The 26711-nt window shown below is 55.4% G+C and overlaps 1 protein-coding gene across 11 annotated transcripts in view; it reads left to right on the forward strand.

Moving 5' to 3' along the window:
* The window catches only part of HEMK1 (HemK methyltransferase 1, mitochondrial release factors N(5)-glutamine), a 22230-nt gene extending 5900 nt beyond the window's left edge, over positions 1-16330 (forward strand). For 10 of the 11 annotated variants that reach the window (XM_081071760.1, XM_081071763.1, XM_081071770.1 and 7 more), the window contains 7 exons: positions 2106-2240; positions 2540-2604; positions 2868-2917; positions 3806-3914; positions 4776-4871; positions 5040-5153; positions 5291-5715. In XM_081071760.1, coding sequence (XP_080927886.1) covers positions 2106-2240; positions 2540-2604; positions 2868-2917; positions 3806-3914; positions 4776-4871; positions 5040-5153; positions 5291-5384 — 663 coding nt within the window. In that variant the 3' untranslated portion in view covers positions 5385-5715. Of the gene's footprint in view, positions 1-2105; positions 2241-2539; positions 2605-2867; positions 2918-3805; positions 3915-4775; positions 4872-5039; positions 5154-5290; positions 5716-16224 lie in introns of those variants that run through there. The other variant, XM_081071769.1, reaches the window with a different exon arrangement.
* The last annotated feature ends 10381 nt before the right edge of the window (positions 16331-26711 follow it).

Consider the following 26711-nt stretch of genomic DNA (forward strand, 5'->3'; position numbering starts at 1 on the left):
TGTTCACCTGGAAAAGGTGCCCCGGGCCTGTGACCAGCTTAGCTTTCAACCTCCCCCAAGGAGCCACCAGCATTGTGCTGCGGGAGGCTCTTCACTGGGTGAGGAAGACAGAGTTTCTGGACTTCTTGGGGATGATCTCCACCTCTATCTCTCCCACCCATAGCCAAGATAATCCTCCTGTGGTCTGGAGTGTAAGAGAGAGGCCAGGGGGCACTGGGGGCTGTGGGGGCCCAGTCTCAGCTTCTCACCCTGCCCAGGCTGGCCATTCACATCTGTGGCGTGTGTCTCTGCGGTTGGGGGTGTCTGCCTGGTGGCTGGCCAGTGTGGTTGGCTGAGGGGTCATTCTCCAGCCAGGGTAGGTCTGTCTGTGGCCAGGAAACCAAGAGCAGCTCACACCCCTGACCAGTCTTAGCCATCCTCCCGGCCGCTCAGTATGTGGCCTCGCTACTGAGGCCACAGGCTCTCAGCCACAGCCTAGACTGCTCGCTCGTGCCAGTGCCAGTGCTGTGGGCCTAGCTTGCTGCCAGCACCCGAAGTCTCGGTAGGGCTTGATCTGGGAGTGAGTGAGGGCAGCCCTCTCTGGCTGGAGCCAGGCTTTCTCACTCATGGGCAGTAACTTGTTTGGTGTGGAAGGGGCTTGGAACAGGAAAGTGTGGACCCACTGGTCAAGTTCTACCTGCCTTGGACTTGCTACGTTGGGGACAGGTGAGCTTTGCTCCCGGGGTTGGGGTGCCTGGCAGGGTGAAGTGCTTTTCGGGACTTAGCACTGAGGAGCTTATGTGGAAAGTGAGTCTGAGCCATCTGGAGCCCTCTGCTCCATGGGGACCTGACTATTGACATTGAACGTTTGGGGCCACCTGGGATCTGAGACTCAGAGGGTAACTTCTCTTGGCCACTGAGAGCTTGCCCAGCACGTGGGAAATGGCCAAGTGGCTCGTCTGTGGGGTAAGCCCTGACTACGTGGGGCACACTGTGATGAGTTAGTCTCTGGTCTTTCCGTCATGGACTTCAGTCTGGTGGGAGAGGCGGACCCCAGATTCCTGGTGAGAAAAGCCATAGGAGAGAGAGCCTGGCAGGGGATGAAGAAATCTGCCTGGAGGAGGTGGACCTCTTTGGAGATGAAGTTAGCAACCACTTGCCAATCCCTTCCCCCACTCCCTGAGCCAGCCCTGCCTGGGACCCCAGGAGCCCCAAGCCTCGGGGGGGGGGGCCTCTCTCCTGCCCTCATCCCAAGGGGTGTCTTTGAGAATGGGCTACTGCCCTTTCTCTGCTCTGTGCCTGGCTACTTGGGCCCCCAACTCTACTGCTGGTTAGAAACACGTGGCCATTGGGCAGCAGCAGCCTCCAGCCTCAGCTCCACCCTACACTGGCTTCCATGCAGCCTGCAGGGTGACTCGAAACCCTGTTGTTTCTAAAGTGACAGTACCTGAAAGTGTGCCCCTGCTGAAGGTGGGTACAGTGTAGTCGGTCACCTCCCACCATGCCAGGCCTGCCTACCCCATGCCCTGTGTTTGCCACAGCCCCCTTCAGTATAGGGCTCAGGCAGGACTCACCCCCAACAGCCTCCCTGGGTGCCTCCTAAGCTCAGCTGTCTGAGGAAGCTGGGGACACCCAGCCCCTGATAATTGGCCACCATGAGCTGCGTTCCAGGCTCCAGGTGGGGCCTTGACCCTTGGGCCAGTTGTGAGGACTCAACAGATTAATGCAAGGAAAGCTCCGGGAGTAGGACCAAGCACAGAGGGAGTGGCCTGGGCCCATCAGGTCTGGCTCTTTGCACTGACGTTGGTACAGAACGGAGGGTCTCTGAAGAGCTTAGCTGGCGTTTATTGAACGCTGACCATGGACTTCACAAATGTGGTTGCTTCCTCCCCACCACGCCCTGACGAGGTGGGTTATCGTCAGCGTGCTCAAGTCTCCAGATGGGGACACGGAGGCATGGGGACGCAGAGTGACGTGCCCGTGGCCACAGCGGACATGAAGTCCAGTCTGGCTATAGCCATCCCCACTTCTGCATTCCCACAGGGGCTAACTACGCTGGGTCCCTGTGCCAAGAGCCCTAGGGCCAGGTCTGCACCGACTCTCATCCCTCCCCCTCTGTCTTGCAGGAGCTGGTTGAATGGGTGCTGGAGGAGGTGGCCCAGAGGCCCCGTGCAGTGGGAGCCCAAGGTGGCCCCCTCATCCTAGAGGTGGGCTGTGGATCGGGAGCCATCTCCCTTAGCCTGCTGAGCCAACTCCCCCAGGTAAGTCCCCTCTGCACCCCTCCACCCCGCCCTGGGTACTCACTGTCCCTGCCCTACCCATCTCTACTAGAAGCACTGGACGGGAAGTGACCAGACACAGGAGGACAGCACTGCCCCCAGCCCACCGTGTCCATAGCCTCTAATGCCCATCCCTTCTGTCTGGCCATATCCTGGCTGAAGAGAGGGGAAAGCTGTGGCTATTTCTCTCCTCTTTTGGCGGGGTTGGAGGGGTCTTGTCCCTGGGCCAGGCCTCTCGAGGCGCCCTGCCTGCCACTACCCTTCATTCATTCTTGGGGCAGAGTCGAGTCATTGCTGTGGATAAAGGAGAAGCCTCCATCTGCCTGACCCGTGAGAATGCTCAGAGGTAGGTGAGCTGGGGGACCAGAGGGTCTGGGGAGAGGGAGTTGGACTTGGGGCCTAACCTCAGCCCCTGTCTATTACCAAATCCACTGATGTCCACTCCCAAGAAATGGGAGGCACTGGGGGCGGCCTGGCGTGGCTCCCGCAGGTTATGAATGGGTGGTGGGCACCAGGTATCTTGGGTCCATGAAGCGTTTATTGTCTTCGTCCTTGCAGCCCAGGGTAGAAGTCTGCACCCGTGCTCACCCTACCTTCCCATCTCTCCAGGCTTCGGTTGCAGGACAGGATTTGGATCGTCCCCCTTGATGTGACCTTAGGTACCTTCCCCACCCATCTTCCCTGGGGTGGGGATCCTGGCGACAGGTGCTGCTGGGTGGATGAGGCACTGCAGACCTGGAGGAGAGCTTCACACACGCACACGTGCACACACACGTGCACAAGGGGCATCTCAGATTCCCCTGCTGAGGACAGGCAAGTCCCCATTGCCTCCTGTGTTGACCTGACACAGGGTCTTTCTTACCTTCCAAATCCGCCATAACTAAGGAGTTATCTAGGGCTTACTTTTTGTCAAGAGATAAGCGGAAGCTCAAGAGAAAGCCCTTAGGACTAAGATACTTGAGTGCCCCTCTCTCCCCACCTGGCCAGGCACGGCATGGCTCGGCCACAGCCTTTACAGTCTCCTCAGGGCTCTGGCTCCAGTTTTGTCTCTATCACTTAAGGACCTGTCGGAGCCTTGAGCCTTCTGTGCCCCCTCCATGCAGGGTGGCACCTATAAACAGGGCCACCAGGAATCGACTGAGACCAGGCCTGCCCTCCATACACTCAGTCCATGTTGGCTGTGAGGCAGAGTGTGGCAAGGCCCGTGGGGCTGCCGAGGACAGAGGCTCTTTCTTTGCCTAGGCAATCAGAGAGGGCTTCCTGAAGGTGGCACCTAAGCTAACTCTTGCTTACTCAGGAGGTTTGTGACAGGAAGCAGGAAGGGCAAGGACATTCTAGGTGAGGAGCTACCTACCATGTCAGAGCACAAAGACTCCTCTCCAGGCTGCTGGCTGGCAACCCTGGGCACTAATCTTCAAGTCTGGCTTATCAGGTCCAGAGAGACCCAAGGATGGCTTGGGGAGAGGGGCTATCCAAGGGACATGCTGGTGGGTGGAGCCACCACCTTTTACCTCCCATTCTCTGCTGTGTGTTCCCTTTGACCACAGAGGGCAGCTGGGGACACCTTCTATCCTGGGGCCCCATGGACCTGATTGTCAGCAACCCTCCATATGTCTTCCATCAGGACATGGAGCAGCTGGCTCCTGAGATCCTCAGGTGCGGGATGGGGTGGACAGGGAGGCCAGGCCTGAGAAGGCCTGGGGGGATGGGTCTGCCTGGAGGACCACAGAGTCTGGAGGGAGGGGGAGTGTGGGAGGAGGGGGAGAGGCCAGTGGTGTTGAAAGAGAAGCTCACTCTAGAGCCCACAGACCTACTTGAGTTCAGCCATTGCCTTTCCACTTAAGACGACCACTGAACTTTTCTGAGCCTTGGTTTCCTGCCTCTGAAGGGGGAGTGGTAGAGCTTTGCAGGGCCTTGGGAGGACTCAGCGATGACTGAAATATCAGATGCAGTGCAGAATACATGGGTGATTTGATGGCTGTGTCATTTTACAGAAGGCCGAGGCCCAGAGAGGGAAGCTACCTTGTCCAAGGTCATGTGGGGGCTTAGCAGGAAAGCTGGGACTAAGACGCTATGCCAGGCTTTGCAGTGAGCCACCCTGCTCTCAGATGGGTTGAGAACTAGGGGCAGCCCGAGAGCCCGCAGACGAGGCAGTGGTAGCGTGGGTCAGGGTACTGGCTCTGCCTTTCTGGGCTCTCAAGCGTGGTCAGAGCCAACTCCAGGCCTCCCCAGATCAGGAATGGAAACAGCCTTGTGGGGACACGCATGACCTGGAGGCTGGCAGTCAGTGGGATTCACTGAGCACACGTGGCACTGCCGGGTGCATGCTGCCTCTAGTAGGTAGGGGAGTCAGAGCTGCTCTCATTTGGGGGCCTCCTCCTCTGGGTCCTCAGACTTTCCTCTCAGCCCAGAGTGTAAGTCCCACGGGGCTCCCTCCATGGAAGCCCTGCTCAGGTTTTCCACACTTTCAGACACCCCCACATCCCAGGCTCTCACCTCCCACTGCTTCCCCTTCAGCTACGAAGATCCGGCAGCGCTGGACGGCGGGGAGAAGGGTATGGACGTCATTACGCACATCCTGGCCCTGGCCCCTCGGCTGCTAAAGGACTCTGGGTATGGATGGGGCAGGTCTCCCGGTTCTATCCCCAGCAGCCTCATCCCCTCCTGCGTACTGGGCCTGCCCTGGCAGTCATTCTGCCCCCACCCCTTCCAGCCCAGGCATCCCCAGAGTGCAGGTCCCAGCCCTGCCCGCTTGAGCTGACCCATTTCTCCCCCATGTAGAAGCATCTTCTTAGAAGTGGACCCAAGGCACCCAGAGCTCGTCGGTGGCTGGCTTCAGAGCCGGCCTGACCTGTCGCTCGATCTCGTGGCTGTGCGCAAGGACTTCTGTGGGAGGTGAGATACTACCGTCCCTGTTGCCCCCAGAGCCACACTGGTCCTTCCACACAGGCGCTCACAGCTCCAGCTGTTCCCACTTCCTGCTGAGTCCCTGGGGCCCAGGCAGTGACTGGCCCATTGTCCTGTCTCCTTAGGCCCCGGTTCCTGCATATCCGGAGGTCTGGGCCACAGCGTGGCTGCCCTGCACACGCCTGGCCAGGGCCCCAGCCTGCCAGAGTGCCTGGTTGACCCTTCTTCCTGGAATGCTACTTGGAGGGCAGTGGATGGTGCCTTCCAGAATCCCAGATGTTTGTGGCATTTCCTATGGCTCTGGGATCCCCGTGCTTTACATTTCTAGGAGACTTAGGGGCAGAAACAAGGGCAGGCTGTTCTTCCTGGGGGAGCAGAGCAAGGGCATCTGTCATCTGGCTCAGGAGCTGAGCAGACCCAGGTTCCCAGTCTGGCGCCATCACGTCAGCGTGGCCACGGCAGGTTGCTCAGCGTCTCTGTGGGGGGAGCTGCTCTGGGGCTGTTGGGCTCTATGGCCAATAAAGCTCACGAGGCCGACAAGTGGTGACCTAATGTTTCGTTGCTGTGATTTGTGGGTCTTCTGTCCCTGTCGACCCCAGGCAGTGCTGGGGGTGACGGCTTCCTTCGGCCCCAGTGGTGTGGCATGGGAGAGCAGCGTGGAGGAAGGCACACGGGTGCTCCCGGCCCTGGATGGCGGGGACTTGGCACTGAGCGCTCACTCCCAAGGGTTGACAGCCCTCCCTGCCCCACACATCCACGCTGCCCTGACTGAGCCAGGTGCTGAGCTCAGGAACCTCCCCCTCTGCGCTTCAGCTGGGGGTAGCCGCCGCTTCCTGGAGGGGACGGGGCTGAGAGTCCTTGCTGCACCGTTTGGGGTCACATACCCACATTCATTTAACTGAGGGCTTGAGCCAGTGAGGGTTCAGAAGGGCCTGTGTTTACTTTTTATTCCCATAGGTTTAGCTAAGACATCCCTTCCAAGTTGGTCTTGGGGTTTCAGCCAAGCCGTCTGTCCTTGGTTGGGGCTGGGGAGAGTGAGAAGCTGAGACAAGGCCCGAGGGTGTGACCTCCGCCCCAGCTCTGCTCTGCGGACTCGCGGCCGCCAGGAGTCCTGAAGGCACAGCCCTTCTGTCCACAGTGACGGGAAGCCTGCACGTTGGCGGGTGCTGGTGGGAGCCTGCATCAGGGTGGGTCCTGAGGAGCATGGCAGGCCAGGCTGGCTCATTCCGCTAGACCCCCCTCCTCCACCCGCTCACCCCGCCCAGCACTTTCAAGGGCCTGACCTGGTGGTGCAGTGGCCAGGGCAGTGTGGTCGGGGGGCGGCATTCTCTGCTGGAGCCAGAATCTGGGTCCTGGGGTGGTGTCTTGTGGGACCTTGTATAGCTCCTTTCCTTACGGGAAGCTGGTACTTCCGGTGCCAGGACCAGTGCAAGGTGGCAGCCTCATTTTACTCCCAGTCAGCCAGGTGTAGCTGGCATCTGAGTGTCCCCAGGCAGAAGTGGCCACCTCAGGTCCCATGATGGGGGGTGGCCAAGTGGAGACGGGAAATTAGGTCCCTGCCTTTGGGGAGTCTGTATTGCTGGGGTCATACCAGGCCTGAGTGACTCCCCTGCTGGGCTGGGGGTCACTTTTGCCTTAGCGGAGGCCACACTGCAGCTCCCAGAGCCCTGGTATCTTGCCCCTTGCCCAGCCCCAGCTGCATGGACCCCAAACTGCCCCTGGTTTTCTTTGAGGAGGAGCCAGGGACTCCACCTCATGGCTGTTCCAGAAGGAACCTGGTGGGTGGGGGTGGGGATGGAGCCAGAGCTCGCAGCTTTCTGAGCCGCCTGTGCTCTTAGACCTTTTCCTGCCAAGGTCCTTACTAGCATTGTCCTTTCTCCTCCTGCCTGTGCCCTTCGGCTCTTGCTGCCTTCAGTGGCATCTTCCCTGACCTGGGGCATTCTGGTGTCCCCTTGCCCCCAGCCTGGGCCACATCTCAGCCAGTGCTGGCTTCCCTGCTGCTTTCACCCTCCTGGCCTCAGGCCCATCACTGAGGGGAGACTTCGGCAAGCATGTGGGTATGGCACCCCAGCAGAGCATAATGATGGGGAGTGACAGTGAAGAGGCACTGGGGTCACTGAAGCAGGAGCCACCCTTGGAGACAACTTCCTTCCCAGAAAACAGGCTTGACTCCCTTGAGAAAGGAGTCCAGGCCAAGTAGACTGGCAGGGTAGGGTCTCCAGCCTGCCATCACCGGTTCCATGGCACCTTGGACATTGAGCTCAGATGTTGGAGCCACACCAGCCTGGGTGCAGATCCTGGCATTTGCCTCTCACCAGGTTGTGACCTTGGGCAGCTGCCTCCACCTCCCTCAGCCTTGGCTTCCAAACCTAAGAAATGGGACCAAGTGCTTGATCTTATAGGATGGTTGTGAGGAGCCCGTGGGATGGGCTCCATGGGGCGTTGTGTTTTCGTTGCCTGTGTTGGAGGGCAGACCTGGGGAGGGCCCTGTACCCTTGGCACCTGTCTTCTGCTTCGCACCAACACAAAGCAGGCAGAGACGTGACAGTCTGGAAGGGAGGGGAGGCAAGGGTTTTGGTTTTGGGCTCTTGGCTTGTCTCTGCCCTCTGGAGATGGAGCCACCAAGAGGCTGGTAGCCTGGCAGCCCAGTTCTCCCCTCAACCCCTCCTCTTCCTCCTCACCAGGGCCTGAGTGCCCTGAGGTCCAAGCCAGAGCAGCCAGTGGCTCCAGCCCAGGGAAAGCCAGGCTCATCTGCCCTCTCTCTTCTCTCCTTCCTGGGGCCAGAGCCAGAGACGAGCTGCCTCCTTTAGCATGTGTCGTGGAGCCCTGGAGGCAGAGCAGCAGGAGGACATGGGGCTGATGGCGGAGTCCAGGCCCCTGAGGCCTTGAGGGAGGCCTGCTGCCCACCCAGCTTCCTTCAGCCAGGGCTTCAGGTGTGGGCAGAGGGCTTAGGGGTCCCTGATCCATGTTCTCTGGAAGAGCAGTTCCATCCCCTCTCCTGACAGCTGAGGAAACTGAGGCTTTGCCTCACAGTTGGATGCTTTTCCCAGCCGCCCATGGGTTTCTCCATGGGGTCCCTCTAGCTGCCTTATTGAAATGTGTCCCCCAAACCCTTTTCTGTTCTCCCCTACCCCAGCCTCGGCCCTGGGCTGTTAACTGCTCAATCCCTGCCTTTGGCTGGCTCCTCATGATCCGCATGCGGTGTCTGTCCTTCAGGGCCCAGGTCTGAAGAGGCGGAGGATGGCTATGGGAAAGGCCCAGGGGACCCCTCCGAAAGCCCCTCAGGCTGAGTAAGCTTCCATCAGAACATAGGCTCCACTGCCGCCAGGCTCGGAGGACTGCTTCGGCCTCTGCAGGCCCACTGTCTCCCTGTCTCTCTTTGGAGTTTTTCCTCCACTGCTCCGGACTCCTGCAGAACTGCATTCCCTAGCCACGCCGCCCTCCCTTTGCCCAGCCAGTGCACCCATCAGGAGTGCCCTTGCCTGCCACTGCTATCCAAACCATCCTCTCCTTCAGGCTCCAACACAAACTACCTCCTCTAGAACACTGCTCTGACCTCTCTGTTCTCCCTGCCAGCCTCTAGCCCTAGCTTCTGCCAGCCCCAATGACATTCTACCTCTTGTGCTTGGAAACCCTGTCTCCTCATCTGTCTGGGGCTCCATGTGGGTTTGGCGTACCCCAAGCTCAGTAAATGTCCACCAATAATCCCAAAGTGTATGCATTTTCTAGAATGGAGCTGGAACTTGCCATGTGGCTCACACCTGACCTGACAGCAGCTCTCATATATTCCGGTCAACAGGGAGAGGAAGCCATGAAGGCTTGCCTCCCACTCGAGCCAGGCAGCTGTTCGAGTTGAGCCATGGCCGCTTCCAGGGATCAAGTGCACCTGATCTCTGCACGGTGGCCTCGCCAGGAGCACAGGCTGTCCTTGGCGTCAACAGGGGCAGGCGCCAGGTTTCCTGGAGCTCTGGGCCCCAGCCAGCCCCTAGCCAGCCCCCAGCCACAGTGTTGGCCAGAACACTGGCCAGCCACCCCTCACGATCCCTCCGCCCGGGACAAACCCTGTGCAGGGCCGTGGGACTGGCAAAGCAAGCCTACTCTTCCTGTGGTAGGCAGAGTAAAGATGCCTGAGTCCGAATCCCGCAGACCTGTGACTATGTTACCTTACGTGGCAGAAACGATGTGAAGTTAAGGATCTTGAGATGGAAAGATTATCCTGTATTATTCAGGTGGGCTCAGTGTAATCACGCGGATCCTCAGGAGAGGGAGGCAGGAGTGTCAGAGTGAGAGAAGATGTGACGATGGAAATACAGGTCAGAGCGATGCAGTTGCTGGAGGAGAGGGGTTTGAGCCAACGAATGCACAGTCTCTCGGTCCTGGAAAGGCAAGGAAACGGAGTCCCCCCTCAAGCCTCCAGAAAGAATGCCATCTTGCCAACGCTTTGATTGTAGCCCAGTAAAACTGATTTGGGGTTTCTGACTTCCAGAACTAGAAGATAATTGGTGGCCTGGGCCCTGGGAGCAGGTGGGGAAGGAAGCAAGACCGGCCCCCGTGGCACGTCTCCAGTGGCATGGGGGACCCCCATGCCTTCAGAGAGGATCACGGAGGCTGGATCCAAGCCTGGCCCTGGTCCCCAGGGAGTCACGTGGCTGTCCAGCACCCCTTTAGTACGTGGGAATGAGCAGGGTGTGAGGGTGAGCGCTCTGGGGTGCAGGTACCACATTGTGAGGTGACCGCAGCAGCCCCTGACTGCGAGCCGACGGACCCTGCCCCTCCATGTAAGCTGTGGAGGGTTCGGCTCCTTGCAGCCACTGGCAAACAGTGCCCAGCCCCTGCAACAGGCCTGGACTGGGCTGTGTGGCTGGGATAGAATTGGGTTAGTCCTGGGATTCTTAACCTCATGGTCCCCAAAGCTGAAGTGGCCAACCGGAGCCCTCGACCCCACCTGCATCCAGTCTGAGCCCAGGACCTCACTGCAGATGTGCGGTTTCAGGAGCTCTGGAGGTACCATCCCATTTGGCCAGGTCTGGGCTTCTGAAGCCACAGTCCCAACTCAGAAGCTACATGGAAAGCTACTGGAAGGCCACACCTGGTCTGATGGGCCTCATGCTGGTCTGAGAACTGAGACTCTGAGGGGTAGCTAGTGTGGACACCTGTATTCAAGGGTCAGCTTGCTCCCTGATATGCCTTGGACGAAACCAAGAGGGCCTGTTTTTATTGGAAAGGGTAGATTGGAGCAAGACTCCTGTCCAATTTTTGATCCTCTTTCCAAACAGAGAAGGAAGGGGTTTAGTCAAGGTCACACAGCACTTGTCCCCTGACTCCTGATACAGTGCTCTTACCCCCCCCCCTTGCTCCCAAGGGCTCACGAACATTTAATTGGGTGGTATGGCTCTTACATGTGGCTCTTCATGTAGCCCCTAAACATACAAATTCTGGCTCACAAAGCCCCCTCCCCCCCCGGGCCAGTTTCACGGCTGATATCAGCCATATTAACCAAATTGCAGCTCATGGGTGTGTGTGTATAGATCTAGGTCCCATCTGAAGTCCTGATAGTTGTAAGGAGAGCAGGGTTCCCTTCCAAGAATGAGTGAGCGCCTCCCTCTTGGAAGGAACTGGTTATGTTCCCAAAGGACCTTTGGGCAACTTTGACCTCATAACCAGGAATCAGATGTATAAGAGCTTCAAATTCCAAGACCCCTCCCCTTCCAAGGATACCCGCCAAACCATCCTGCTGGAAAATGGCCGGGAAAGGCCAGTGTTAGTTCTCATAGTGGGAAAGGCAAGGGAAGCCTGCCTCAGCCCCACTGAGAGCCCCAACTAAGGCTTAGTCATGCCTGAGGGGAGAGGGTGAGATGGCTCAGCCCAGCCCTGCCCACAGTAGGTGGCCTGGCTGAGTGGCCCCTTTCCAGGAGCTGCGGTCTCTCCCAGATACTGTCAGAATAGGGGTCACCTGATTGCGCTGTGCTGTACTGGGTCTGTAGCCCTCTCCTGGGCCATGCCTCTGGGGGAGTGGGGAGGTCAGATCTCCCACTGTTCTGAGCACAGGGAGCAGATCGTGGGGGCTTGAAGCACCCAAAAAGATCCCTGTGCTACAGCTGAGAAAATTGAGGCTCAGCGGGCAGGTCTGGGGCTGGGACTCAGGTCTCATCTCTGGCTCCCAGCCGCCAGCGCGTAATCTACTGCAGACGCCCACCCTGTCTTGCTTTCCAGGAGCGGTCCTGCCTGCTGGGAGAGGCAGCCAAGTCCCTCCTGGAAGTCAGTGTGAGGCTGAGCCATGCGGGTGAGCAGAGCTGCCTGGGCCTTGCTTGCCCTTGGGCCTTGCAGCTGAGTGAAGTATACAGGCAGCCCCCTGGGCCTTCCTCCTCCACATCCTTGCACTCCTGGGCCCCAAGCAGCTGCTTTGCATTTATTAATTTTAATTCTCACACAACCCTACAGACTGGGTTTTCAGTCATCTCCACGATGAGGAAACTGAGGCTCAGCAAGGTGCAGTCATGGAACAGGTTGCACAGCTGGACTAGAAGGGAGGGTGAGGCTGCCATCAGTGCCCATTTAACTGTCAGAGACACTGAGGTCAGCATAACTAGGTCTTGGGATGCCCCCTGGCTTTATGGATCCTTGGAGCAGGAGCAGGTGTTGCCAGGGCTGTCCCCAGAGAGCTTTCCAGAAGCCCAGTGGCTACCCTGATGGCCCTTCTCCGAGGTGTGTGCGGTGTAGGCCAAGGGCCTCAGTGTCCCAAGCCCTACTATGTGCCAGGCTCTGGGGAGAGGACACCAGGTAGAACAGCCTGTAAAATACGGAGCCTGAATGGCACATCCTGAACCAAGTGCTTCTGGGATTATCTTACTCAACTTTCACGATCGTCTGTAGGCAGAGGCCGTGAACCCTCCCATCTTACAGATGAGGAAACAAATTGAAAAAGCCTAAGGAACTTGCTTGTATGCTGGCTGAGCTGGGGTTCCAGCGAAGGCTGAGTGACCCAGGGCCTGAGGCCTTGGTCGTCACACCAGGATTGAAGAGATTAGGACAGGATATAGCAGGTAGTGGGACAGTCCGGGCAAAAGCCTGGCAGCCTGAAGGCTTGTGGGCAGGGATGTGTAGGGGCGAGCTGGTGATGGTGGTGGGTGCCCTTGGATGAGCTCCAAATGCATTTCTGGGTACCACGGCCTACAAGGTGAGGATGCTGACTGCAGCCCAGGGTGACCACCAGGTTGGGGAGGGTGCTCCCAAGGCCTAAGACAGGGTAAGTTTGGAGGTGAGTTACAGGGTCAGGTAGGCATTGAGGATGTTTTCTCTGGCTGCCAGGAAGAGAGTACTGGGGCAGGAGGCTGCAACTGCCCAGGTCTGTAGGCGGCTAGGGGCTCTAGCAGTGGCATCAGGCATTTGGAACAGAAGAGACTCACAACCATTGCTGAGGGGTTGGATGTCGAGTGAGGCGTGGTCAGGCTGGAATTGACTGGAACCTAGGGAGCCTGGGGACACTCAGTGAGCTTGAGAGGCAGTGTCAGGGGCAACGGTCAGGGCTGTCCAGAGACCCAAATGCAACTGTGTAGGGACATGGCCCAAAGGCAGCCCTGGAAATGGAGTTGGGAAGGCCACTGTCCCAGGCCTGAGCGCGGTCAACAACAGTAACTGGCATCACCATGTGTAAGCTAGTGCCAAGTGTCACGCCCTTTGCGTAAATCCTTCTGTCTGCATGTCAGGGATGCCTTCCTTGGCCCTCTAGACAGATGAGGAGACTGAGGCTTAACCTGCCCAACATCACATAATCAGGAAGTGGCCATGCTGGGGTTTGCACCCAGTTCTCTGACTTCCCAGCTGGAAAGGAGGTGAGCAGGCCACAGAGGCTGACTGTAGTCTCGGGCCTCAATTCCCAGAGGTCCCCAACACCCAGGTGGGGTAACCCCAGAGCAGATAATGGGCTTCCAGGGCAAACCGGAAATTGTCAAATCAGAAAGCACCAGACCTTAAGTGAGCTTGCTCCCCTCCCAGCTGCCCTTGGGTGCCAAACTTTCACACACCACAGCAGAGGAGCCCTGTGTGTGTGTGTGGGGGGGAGGTCAGTGAAAGTGGCTGCTACCGAAAGGAGACTCTGATGTACTCCGGATGTGGGGTGGGACTGACAGACACCCAGACTCTGGTTCTCAGCTGGCAAGTCCGTGAGGAGAGTGAGTCCCATCTCAGCATAAGGGGCTATGAAGCCTGCCTTGCTGTTTCGTGTGTCACAAAGAGCCTGGGAGGTCCTGGGAGGAAGTGCCAGGTGGACATGCCTAAATCCCTTCCTGAAAACTTTCCACAGCTCAAGAACTAACCATAGCTCCCTGCTCTCTGCCTGCACAGAGATCCTCTGTCTCTTCCTTGTTCTGCCTAGCCCCCTAGAGCTGTGAAGTTCGTTCTTTCAAACCAAGTTTCCTACAGAACTTCAATGTGTGTTTAAAAAAAGATAAAAGTAACATCTTAAACATAAATGCACTTTATAAGTTCAAATTCTCAACACTTTCTTAGCATAAGTCCATCAAGGAGAACAGCAGTGAACACAAGCTGGGATGGGACCTGCAGTCATGTCATCTTGGTGTCTAATTTTTTTCAGGGTTTCATCTTGGTCAAACAAGACACCTGACTGTCACAGATAAGTGGTTACAAATGGTGGCAGTGTGTCTGAAGACCAACTTGTAGTCTTTCAATTTCAGTTTGCCTTTTTTTCAATAGTTACCAATATGAAAGAAAAAGAGAGAAGGAAATAGAAAGGAAAAGAAAGGAGGGAGGAAAGAGAAGAGAAAGGAAGGGAAGAGGAAGGGAAAAGAAGGGAGGGGAGGAGGAAAGGGAAGGAGAAGGAACTCATGTAGGGCGCCTGAGAGTGCCGACCCTCAGGTTCTTGGCGTAGGCAGCCTCTGCCTCTCCCAGGAAGCCCGCCCTGAGTGCTTCGCCTCTACATGTCGTGGAGGTTCCCAGGGCTTCCCCTCACCTAGAGGAGTATCCCAGCAAGTGAGTCTGGGCCACATGCTCCTGGAAAGTCTCAAGAATCCATGACCTCTCCTGGCTCTGGTGTGGACCTTCCAGGTACTCAATCCTTGGTTCTGGGGCAGGGAAGAAGTTCCCAAGCAGGGGAAAAGGACTAGGGGCTTCCCTGGGCCCTGTGGTGATGCCCCAGGGGTGGGAGGACTGGGGAACCCGGTGCCCCTGAAAGCCTGGGCTTTCTGTAGTTCTAAGTACCTTCATTTCTGGGAACTTGTTGTGCTTTGGAAAGAGAGAAATGAGAAGCAAAACCCTAGGGCCCCAGCACCATCACCCCCCCTTCCTGTCTTCCTTCCGCTGAGTCACAGCCAAGAGCTCAGCACCTCAGCCTCCTCTTGGGGCCACCAGGGTAGGGTGGAATTCAAGGTCGTGTGAGGACGCTGGATCTGGAGCAAGTCCTCTTTTCCTGTCAATGTCCTCTGTGAGGGTCCTGCGTTGCTGAGAGCTGAGGCTACCTCCCAAGCTTAGGGAAAGGGTGACTGAGGTCCTCTGTCCTGTCTCCCCTCCTATCCCCAGGCCCATCGTTCACCCACAAGCACTGAGCACCAACTATGAGCCAGGCCCAGGGAGGTGGGATGGTTTCAGTGGGGCCCTGTCCTTGAGGAACTCGTGGGCTTGGACATGGATTCATGCTGACAGGCCCCTGACGAGTGGTTGGGGCCTTAGGCTTGGTCCTCAGCAATGGGGCGTGTCCCCCTTACTCCTGTCCATTGTTCATCCATCTACTAAACATAAAATTGACCCCTAGAACCCTCGGCTGGGGGTGGAGGTTCCTTTGAGGCTGAGACCATGGGAGCCACGCCCAGGCCAGCCCAGACCTTCAGACTTTGCCACTGGGGTGGGCCCTGGAGCTGGGAGAGGAAATGGCCTCTCTGCCATCATCACCGTGACCTGCCCCCAACCCTCCAGCAAGGCCCTGTGCACCCTCCAAGGTCAGAGGCCCAGGACACTGCACTCTAGTAAGATTGACCCCTCAGGGTTTACCATTCTAGGTTTTGTTTGTTCCTCCACACGCTGAGCACCCCTTAACTGTGTACTGGGCCTGTACCTGTGTTTGGTGGGGTCAAGAATGGGGCTGGACAAAGTGGAGAGAGCCCTCAGGTTTGTTGGGTGAGGCTTTCTCACCAAATGGCCCCAGATAGAGCTCTGCTCCTTTGCAGAGCGCTTCCCTCCCATTTGGTCTCAGGATGGGTCAGAGAGACTGCCTTTGCCTCTCGAGGCTCTGAGCCCATCGCTATACTGGCTGTGCCCTCACTCTCCTACCCCTGACTGTCCAGGGCGGTAGCTGTGGCTTTGCCATGTCTCGGGCAATGGTCTCAGCCAACCCACCCTTTGGAACAGCCAACTGGTGTGCAGTCCTTAACGCAGAGGGGCCAGCTCAAGGGGCAGGGGGTGGGCATCAGGACCTTGCCTGGACCAGCGCACCTGGCTCGGGGAGCTGGAGAAGGTTTGGTGGATTCTGGGGTCCAGGAGGGTAAAACTCACAGCAGGAGGCAGGTGGCTTGCAGTTGCCCAGGCCTCGTTTCCTCCTCCCCTAGCTGCACTGGCTTGTGCCCCCTAATGAAAAGCTAGCTCTGCTGCTTATCTTCCTCTGGTATTCTACAGTGTTTGTTGTTATTGATTAAATAGGGAGATGGCCTCAGTGCTTCTCACTAGTGCCTGGGCAAGCTGTTAATTTATGTGGTTTATCTTATAACTGGCCACTTTCTTGTTTTCTCTTAGGTCTGTTATTCGTTGCTTCTTTTAGAATTTCTGTACTAACATTTTGTCGCTGAAAATAATGACAAATGTGTCTTTTCTTTTCTAATGTATGAAGTTCTTCTTTATTTTCCTTGCCTACAGCTTGGCTAAGACCTTCAATATAATATTGAAAAATAGTGATGGCTACAGCATTTGTACCTTGTTTCTCATGTATGTAGGATGCCTCTCGTGCCTCCCTATCTGAAGCACATGCTGCTGATTTTGGATAGATAGCCTTTCTTTAGTTAAAGATAGCTCAGTCTACGCTTGGCTGACTTAGAGTTTTCTTCGTTTATTTTAGATGCTTGTTTATTTGCATCATTCATGCGACAACCCTTCCGTGAGTATTTGCTGATTGCCAGGTCTGCCCCTGGGTACTAGAGTATGAAGAAAAAGTTGACACAGACACGCCCATAAGAAGCTCATGGCGTAGTGGAGGATAGAGGCGAGTAAACAGGCCCTTATCCCTGGGCCATGTGGTGTGCATGCGATCACGCTCTGCTTGGCATTGTACCAGGAACTGGGGATGGTCAGTGTTCAGATAAGGCCCTGTTCACACAGAGCCCACAGTCTGGTGGGGTCCAAGCAGCCCACGTGTTGTTGCACTCAAGTTCCCACAGAGCAGTTGCAATGCTCAGCCTGAGACTTTCTCTGCTGCAGATGCTAGTTCGGAAAGTGACCAAAAGTGCCAGGGTGATCACCCCCAAGCATCCTTAAGCCAGTGAAGGGTGGGGGTTGGTGGATACACAGCCCAGCTTCCTCACCCCTTGGGTGGGACAATCCTTAGGTGTGCTCCATACCATCTCTCAACTGAGGCCTGAGCCTCAGTTGCCCACGGAGGGAGCCCACTCATTAACACACCTACTTTGGCTTCCTTTCCTTCCCTGTCTCACTTCCCCTCTCCTCTATGTCAGGAACTAGGGAGGCTCTGAGATTTGCAAGCTAACAAGTGAGCCTACTGTATTCCCAAGGATGCTGGCAGAAGACACAGACTCCTGGTTCAGAAACCAAGAGCAGTTTATTACTCACAGTACTTTAGCTAAAGGACTCACAGTACCAGCAGTAGACAGAGGATCTGCACTTTCCTGTACCACTTTCCTGTTCTCACAGGGTGACCCAATAAGAGCCAGATGATGCTTGCACATGCAGAGGGTTACATTACAGGAGAGGAACCCTGAGCTAAAGGAACCCAAATGTTTTATGATAGGCTACAAGCAAACCTGCCCAACCTTTGCCCCAGAGGGAGCTGTTATCTTTATTATATTGGACAATAAACAAATCTGCCTTTTTCCCTGGAGTGAGACACACGGTCTATCTTCTAAGATTGTTTGCTATAATGATCACCCTTGAAAGGATCATCTGCAAAAGGCAGTCAGTGCTATTGGTAAGTGCACAGAAATGAGAGAGAACCATGGAGAATTCTCTCAATGTCCTACTGGTGCTTTTTGGCATCACCTCCCATGAGCTATTTGTGTTTGGATCCATGTCCCAGAGCCTACTTCTGGGGGAAATGCCCCGAAATGGGGAGATGATGCTAAGTGGGCATTAATGGAATTCTGATGTGACTCTCCTTTCTCCAGACCTGTCCTGCAAATATGCAGGGCAGCCACGTGAAGGAAGAAAGTTCTCCTCGCCTAGAACCGATACTGTTGTGACTCCTAGAGAGGTACTGTAAAGGACTCATAGGATTTCACTTGTCATGTTTTAATAGTTACTCTATCTAGAATCAATGGTGGTTGCCTCTGTGAGGTAGACATTGGACTTTCCCCCCCCCCCAAATTGTTCCAATACCATTTATTAGAAATTGTGCCTGGTCTGTCACCACTCTCTTCTAATATGCCTGGTCGCTTATTATTTAGAATGTATCACAAACACACAAACAATCAATTCATAATAAATGGGCATCATCATCACTGGGGATTTGACACTCAGGGTTGGTACAGCATGAAACAAACCCAAATACCCACTCATGATGACACCATTCAGGCCCCAGGTACATCATGCAGGGATGTTGTGAACGTACCTCAGAGTTCCCAGAGGAGTTGACTGTGAATTGAGGTTTATTTCTATAAAAATATTTGTTAATAAAAATTTAAAAAGTTAAATAAAATTTTAGTTTGAAATCTTTTTAATTTAAATTTTGACATTAGTTCATTATAACTTATAGTTTATATTTTGCCTTTTAATTTTATTAATTTTGATGAGTATAAAAATAACTCCTTGAAGTATATTTTAATACTTTAAATACTATTATTTTTAAATATAATTTAATTTATATTTTGTGCTCTTTGAATATAATATTTTGTTTTAATCTTTTAAATCATTACTGGCAGTAGAACAGTAATTATGTGACAATCTTGATTATAACCACATAATCAATAGCTTTACTGGAATAAAAGTAAGAACAGTACATGTTACAGAATAAATATATAATAACTTATGAATTAGACATATCTTTATTTTCTTACCTAATGTCACTGAACACCTGGGCATGAGCAATAATTATTAAATTCAGTCATCTTTGGTACTTGATTTTCTGATATATTTTTATATGACTTTCAGACATATAAAAATCACAGATTTACAGTTTTTTTATTATTATGAAAGTTTATTTGTTGAGTAGGAGGATAGAACATATTTTATTAGCAGTTTGTAGCTTGATTTATGATTTTTAAATATTTAGATTCTGTGATGAGGGCTTCCAGTTGTCCTTTTGCCCGGAGCACTGCAAACATCAGGGCCTGTGCTCCAATGAGAAAAGCAGAAGTGTCTACAGGTACTTCTTGTTTCAATAAGGGCCAGAGAAAGAGTGCTGCTGGGGCTCGCATCTACATGGACTTTCGGTCATGATGAGGCTGCAGGGGTGGGACTAGGTAGGAGATTGTAAGGAGAAGGAGAAATCCCCAAATGTATACATTTACTGCTTACCACGATTCCAGAAGGTGAGTGATAACATCGTCCCCACTCTACAGAGTGGGGCTCAGAGAGCATTCGTGACTGGCTTAAGTCACACAGGTTGCCTGGCTCTGAAACCACCTATAGCAGCAGAGTACCAGCGTCCCCTGCAAATCTGGTAGATGCCACCCAGCTTTGCCCACTCAGGTTGGGTGGGTCCCAAGTCCGGTTCTCCCATATCACAGCAGGCTCCTGACCTGGTGCAGGTACCAGGGTCTCCCACCCACTGCCAGCTGCTTCCAGTGGCCCCAGAGAAAGCAGTACTCCAAAGCACAAGAGCACTAATGAACTATGTCCCTAGGGTGCCCCACCATCCTCCTGCAAGGGTCAAAGGACCTCTCTGTCACAGCCCCGCTTCACAGCTCCCACCTGGGCATTGTCCCAGACCTTCTCAACTGGCCCCTGGAAGATGGGCTGGGGGCTCCCTTCCTGTGACACATTGCGGATGGGTGGGGAGGGCCTGGAGCTGTGAGAACCAAGGAGGGACCTGAGAGGAGGACGGGAGAGGCAAGTCCCTGCCCACACCTCTGTCCAGCCTTGGCTAGAAAGGGTGCTCCATTCTTCCGAAGGCAAACAGGTCTTGAGTGGTCAAATGGCTGCCGCAAGGCCACCCAGCTAAAAGGGGAGCCCCTTACTTCCCCTCTATGCTGATCCTCAGCTGGGTTTCAAGGCCCCGGCTCTGACGGTGCCAACTCTGGGGACCTGTGATGGGAACATTCATGGCCACTCTTTCAAAGTGTAATTGGGCCCCAACCCAGTCCCAGACCTGGGTCACAACCCTCACAGCCTTCCTGGGGGCTCTGCAACTTCTCTCCACTCTCCAGGGAGGGAAACTGAGGCCTCAACAGGCCAAAGGCATGCTCAGGGCTGCACAGCTGGGCACTGGTGCTGGGACTACTCTAGGTAGCCTGACGCTGACGCTGGGGCCTGTGACCCAGCTGTGGGACAGGGATCAGAGGAAAGGCTCTGTCGGAAAAGACTGGCCTGAAGGAGTGACAGGAATCTGGCCAAAGGCTGCCTGTCCACCAGCAAGGGGGACTGGCACTGCTGAACCACTGCCCTTCCTCCTACCCTCCCTTAGCCCTTCCTATCCCTGGCTGCTTACTGGCCTGGGCAACACACTGGAGCCTACCATCTCACTTTCACCCATTCATTCACATCTGCACAGGGCCCCTCCCCAGTCACACATGCTCCTTCTTGACTTCCAGTCAGCTACCCCCCGTTTCTGGCTGTCCACTCTGTGCCTATCCCTGAGCTGGACACTGGGTACTGCAGTGACCATGCCAGACCTGGACCTTTGCTGGCAGAGCTCTTAGAGGGGCCCAACAGACTCACTGCCGAGATGAGGGAATCTAAGGAGACACTTGCAGTCAGGGAGGGCTTCCTGGAAGCAAGGATTCAAGTTGAGGTCTTGGCATCCCCTCCCCCTCACCTAGGTCACTGCCTGTCCTCTGAGCCTCTCTCCCTGGAGTGGCCAGCAAGTTCCAGGAAGTATCCCCTCTCACTGCAGTGCTGGTTCCAAGAACTTTAGCTCCTGGCAGCATTTGCTCAGGATTCTTTCCTAGAACATAGGCCTCACCCTGCCCGGGCTACTAGGGTCGCACTGGGCAGCTGGTCAAGGTAGTAGAGGAGGGGGTCTCCTGGGAGGTCCTCTTTAGGGACCGGACATTGGGAGGTGTGCCCAGGCTGTCAGCTGGGAGGGGGTGGCCACACCGGGGTGGGGGACAGGAGGTCAGTGTGTGTGAAGGCGCTTGGCTCCCAGTCAGCTATGAGGTCAGGCCAGAGTTCAGCTCAGCTTCCCTGCACACACAGGAGGCTCACTCCTGGGCTCAGAACTTCTGCCAGCTTGCTGCACTGCACTGCCCCCTCCAGTACCCCCCCCATTAGCCTGACACCCCAGGGTCCCATCCCATAGGCTACAGCACAGGCCTTACTGTGGCCTCAGAGGAGGACTTCATCACATAACCTTCAGTAGGACAGGCCAGGGGACAGGAGTGGCAGGTTCTGAGCAGGGAAGGAAGAATGGGACAGTCAGCCTTGGGGCCCTTGGGAGGATATGACACTTGTATTATTAATCCTGTAATAATTTCACATTGCCTGGTTAGGACAGAGGAAGTTGGGTCAGGTTGGTGGGCGTCAGAAGTGACAAGCTCTGATTCGTGAGCAAGGACAGGGCCCAATTTCCCTCAAGGTCACTGGGCCTCCCCCTCTGGGCCATGTCCTCCACCAGCACCACCTCGGAGCTGGCACCAGGCCTGCCCACCCGCCTGGGACCTGCCAGATCACATTGAGCAACCAGTTCCTGAGAAGCGTTGAAGGCTGTTTGGTTTAAAATTAACTCCCCCGCTTCCCCCGCCCCTGCCTCCTCAGAGTTCTTGGAAGAGGCGCTCTGCTCTTTCTTCCTGGGAAGAGGCCTCCAGCCACAGCTGCTGCATTTCTAGCGAAAACACCTCACCCAGGGTGGGGGTGGGTGCCCACACCACGCCTTCTTTGCCCTCTACGAGGCCCAGGGATCTCCTGGAGCCTAGCACGCCCCAGTTTACCCACTGAGACCTGAAGGAGAAAGGGGGTGATTGTCAAGGTGATGAGTGGGGGTGATACTGCCTACAGCCCCCAATCAGGCACCCACTGGCTCTGAGTGAAGAGGTCGAGGGCTGCAGAGACCAGCCTGAGCACCTCCGACAGCAAAGCCAGGACTTCGGTCTATTTTGAGACATATAGGGCTCAGGGAGATAAAGCGACCTGCCCAGGTCACACACCTTTGCTGCCTACGCTCAGCCTGCCTCCTGGATGCCAGGCTGACAACCCTGACCTGGCAAGGATGGCCAGGGCCAGCCCCTACAGGCACTCAGGAAGGGTTAAGCGTGCTCTCTGCTAGGAGGCCCCCCTTCTCTCTTACCCACGCTCCTCTGACTGCTCCGTAACCCACCTCCTCCTGGATAAGCCTGTGCTTTCCAGTGTCTCCTTGGGCTTTGTGTCTCTGGGGATTTGGAGAAAAGGTTTCCTGAGAACCTGCTCTCCTTACAGCTCCTCCTACCATGGCCATCCACCCAAAGGAGCTGAGAAAAACAAAGGAATGTTTGCCAAGTGCAAAGGTCAACACACACACACACTCACACACACACATAGATGTCAGCTCCTCCGAAATGGGGCTGGTGGGGGTGGGGAGCAGTGAAATGCTTCTTGGGAGGAGACTGAGGGCCAGATAGGCACTTTTAAGAACAAAGCTTTGGCCCAACCCAGATTTTGAGTGCAATCCCACCTCTGATAGAGGAGAAGCCGAGCTCTGGTGACAGGAAAGGCCCAGTGTGGCTCACTGGTGCCGGTAAGTGGAAAGTCGCTGGAACACAGGAGGCATTTGCTGGGTACCACTCTAGCTCCAGCCACTCCACTGGAGTGTGGGGTCTCACTAGTGGGGACTGTGTGGTAGAACAGTCGTAGAGGACTGCCTGGAGGAGTCGTGGCAGTCCCAAGTTCCCTCAGCCCTCAGAGGCTACCTCTTGTGCTGAACCAGGCGTGGGTCATGGAAGCAACTGTCTTTCCATTGAGCGTAAAGCTTTGACCACACCACAAGCCTCCTCCTGCTCTGAGCCTGCTGTGTCTCCTCCTACTCATAGATGAGCAACAGCTTGCACTCACTCTGTATTCCCCACAGCCAGAGCCACCACTTTCCACACTTACCAAACACCCTGTGGCATGGGCTGTACTACTATCTCTGTTAGACAGAGGAGGAAACTGAGGTTAAACTATTTGCCTGAAGTCCCCGAGCAATTTCAGAGGGGCTGAGCTTTGAACCCTGCCTCCATTCTTCCCATTTGGCTGATTTGCCTCTTCAAAGACATCTCCAGGGAACTTTTATGGGAAGTGTGCGTGTGTGTGTGTGTGTGTGTGAGAGAGACAGAGAGAGAGAGAGAGAGAGAGAGAGAGAGAGAGAGAGAGAGAGAGAGAGAGAGAGAGAGATTTCACAAGAAGCCAAAGAATGGCTGTTTTTGGAAAGTATGTGTTTTCCTCCCCAGGTTGGAGAGATCTGAAAAAACTCAGGCTCCAGGGAAACGCCCCGGGATGCAGTGGGATACCTAAAGCAGACATGAATAAAGGCTGGGGAAGTTAGGGCAGGCTTCTTAGAAAAGGAACATTTGAGTTGGGGTTTGAAGGATGAGTAAGAGTTTGCCCTGGTAGGACTGAGGAAGAAGGACATTCCAGGATAAATGACACAACATGATGGACTGTTTAGAGGAAGCAGGATGGAATGGCCTGGCAGTCTGAAAAGCCAGAGCTTGGAGCCTGGGGTAAAGCATGAGCGAGATATGGGAGAAGCCCGTGAACACCACTAAGTGGGGGAAGCAGGGCAAGGTTGGGTTTGTAAGTACCTTACTCTGGAGATGCTGGTAAGACTGATGAGGAGGCACCAGGATGGTCCAGTCAGGTGAGCGAGCAATAGAAAGGCTAAACCTGGGCCATGGGAGAAGCAGGGGGCAGCTCGGGAGGGACCAAGGGGAATAGACTTGGAGATCAACAGGCCAGGAGTGAATGTGGGGGTTGTGTCCAAGATGGGAGAAGGTGGAGGTGTGTCTAGGGGCAGTGAAGAGTCCAGGTCTGGACACTAGGAGTCTGGGTGGCTGTAAACCAGGCTGTTCACACTGCCAGCCAGCAGGCAGGAGACTCCAGTTCTAGGGGAGGGGGAAATGGCTTCTGGCCTGGCATTCAAACCCCATATGCTCACTTCCTCCCTGGTGACTATGGACAAGCTACTCGGCCTCTCGGGGTCTCAGACGTGCATCTTTGAAATGGAACAAACCCAGAGGCACCTGCCCAGCTCACCTCCTTCACCTGTAACTCACGGACCGCTGAGGGCTGGGCAAGTGACAGGCCTGAGGGAGACCCACCCCTAGGTCTGGGGCAAGGGCAGCAGATGGCCTAATCTCTACTGGAGCTAGGAAGGAAGGTGCTAGAAGGTTGAGCTGGACTCGTCTCCACTCCGGCCCACACTGAGATCAAACCAGAGGGTGTGTTCACCAGGACTAGAATCCAAGGTCATGGATGGCAAATGACACCTGAAGGTGGAGGGCTGGGCTTGCAGAGCTGATGGGGTTCCGAGCTGTTTGGAGGCCCAGGGAGTTCCAGCCCACGGGGACCTCAGGGGACATCAACACCTGCGCAGCCCACCTCGCCAATGGCCTTAAAACAAATGGACAAGTAGTTACAATGACAGCTGCAGCAACTGCTGGGTTGAACTTTCTCAGTCTCTCCTTAATATAACCTCAAAAATTCCCAATTCCCCTGGACCCCCAAGTCCCCTCTGAGAGAAGTGCTGTCACTCTCCCTGTTTCACAACCGGGAAATCATCTGAGTTCAGTGAGATTGAGGGAAAGTCCCCAGAACCAAGTGCATGCACAGTCCCCAGTCCAGACTTGAGGGGAGGTTGGAGTAAAACCAGGGTGTGGGGCTGTGCCAGGAGGATGAAACCTCCAGGGGCCTCCTCTGTCTCAAATCTTGGACATGGGAGCCCAAGCCTGCTGCCCGAGAGTGACTGACCCCTTGGGCAGCTGGCTGTGCCGCCGGTCTGAGCTGGAGATGGGGCCCCACACCTTGCAGTGAGGGATGGGGAGGACACATTCACCATGAGAAACAACTGAATTTCTGGCAAAGCTTGAACCTGCTTTATATTGAAACTGGTTTAACAGGTTGGTGGGAAAGGGCTGTCCAGGCCTGCATAAGCTCCACTTCTCCTGGGGGAAGAGGGCCTCTGGGAGGTCCCCGGAATCCTCCTGCCTTCCTTCAGGCCTATTTCAGGCCCCTTGCCCCTCCACTGCTCTGTGGGTGGCTGTGCAGGGTCAGATGGTTCCCCTCTGACAGTGGGGCCAGCCTGGCCGCGCCCCCAGCCCCATTCAGACCTGTGTTCACCCTTGGCCTAGCAAGATTTGCTCAGTTGGCAGCTGAAAGGCCAGACCCAGGTGCAGGGGCCCCGGTGACCCAGGGGGTGTCATGACACTCAGTGATCATGGACGGAGCGTCCCAGCAAGACCTCTCACTGACAAGAGAAACCTGGATGACCCAGTGGAATCTCTGTCCCCAAAGACATTCTGGAGGGGTGTTGTGAATCCAGGGAGGCCAATCTCCAAACCCACCTCCTCATGGCCTAGCAGAATCCTTCAGGGTCCAGCCTCAGCCCCTGCCCCATCCTCCAGAAAGCCCTCCTGAATCACCCCGCCCCTTTTGCATGCCCTCAGCACCTTGTGGGTGCCAGGGCTTTAGCTTGCTAGCCCCTGGGAGGCAAAGCACGGCAGTGGGTACACAAACAAGCTCTGGAGTCAGAGCTTGAACCCTGGCTTTGCCCCTCACAAGCTGTGTGACCCTGAAAAAGCCACCACCACTCTCTTAGCCTTACCTCTTCAGCCGCAAATGGGGACAACCTCTGCAGGTGTGCAAGTCTCCGGTGAGAGCTCAATGGAGCACGAACCCCGCCCAGGATCACCAAGGTGCAGCCCTGGCCTCCTCCTCCTCTCACCTCACCCCACCTGCCATATCCCAGAACTCTCAGTCTCCTCTGGCCTCCTGCCCCCAGGCCCTGTGGGGCCCTCCTCACCCAGCTCACAGGTCCACCCCTTAGAAACGAGCATCAGATCAGAGCATTTCCCTGCTAAACTCTGAAGAGGAGCTCCACCACCCCATGTGCCCCCTCTGCCCTGGGTAGCCATCCCAGACTCTTAGTTCCTATCAGACCAGGTTTGTTCCTGTCTCAGGGCCATTGGCTCTGGTGGTTCCTGCCACCTGGAATGTTCTTGCCGTAAGTTGTGGCCATGGCCAGCTCCTGCTCTTTGCTTGGGTGTCCAGGCTCAGTGCCACCTGTTCCAGAGCTTTCCCTGACCCTCTTCTCTGTAGCAATGACCCCACACTGAAAGCCACTCTCTGCTCCATCCTCTGTTTTGCTTTATTTACTCTTAAAACTTGCCCCAAGCCCGCATTTGTTCACTTGTTTGTTGTCTCTTGCCCACCAGCGCATGGGCCCCCCAAAGATGGGCATCGTGTTGATCTTCTTGCCTGCTGGGCCCTCAGGGCCTAGGGAGAGTCTGGCCCAGTCGGTACCTGAGGAGCATGTGAGCTGGGAAAGGACTTCATTGATAAAGGGTGATCACAGTTCTTATTTGTATGTTGTGCAGGGCTGCGCACCCACCGGAAGGCTCCTCTGTCTCCCTGGCCAGTGCCGGCACAGTGCGCCCCTCTTACCAGCCCAGGACCACCCAGGGCTGATCGCACTGACCAGAGGACTGCAGCATCCTGTCAGACTGGGTCTCTGTCTTGGGTCTGGGACTCAATGACACGCTGTCCTCTGTTTCTCTTCTTGGCAGACATCACTCATTTCCCTAACGCGGAAACATGAAAATAAGATTGAAGCAGAAAAATGCCGTGGGTTAGAAGAAGCTGGCAGCCCTCCCCAGGCAAGAGAGAGACCCTGGCTTGAGTTGAGGCAAGGATGAGGAGGATAGGACCGTGCTGGCCAGGCCATTGGCTCTAGAGACCATAGCAGGCAGGGACTCGGGGACAAAACCGACATCCAAGAGCGATTTGCCTGAAAGCTGCCACCCCAGCTGTCTGTCCTCGCCATTTCATGTAGCAGTCCAAGGGCAGGTGGGCATTTGGGACCCCTCAGGGCTAGCTCTACTCTGTGCCTCACTTCTTCCACCAGTCCCTTGCCCCTCTGGGCCTCAGTTTCCTTATCTGTGGAGTATAGGTAATATTTAGACCTCCTCCCAGGGTTGTGGTGAGCACTACAGGAGGTGCAAAACCCTTGTCCATTGCCAGCACCCCGTGGGCACCCTGAGACGTCTCCCC

The sequence above is a fragment of the Rhinolophus hipposideros genome (genome assembly GCF_964194185.1).
Source record: "Rhinolophus hipposideros genome assembly, chromosome: 14".
In the NCBI taxonomy this organism is placed as follows: Eukaryota; Metazoa; Chordata; class Mammalia; order Chiroptera; family Rhinolophidae; genus Rhinolophus; species Rhinolophus hipposideros.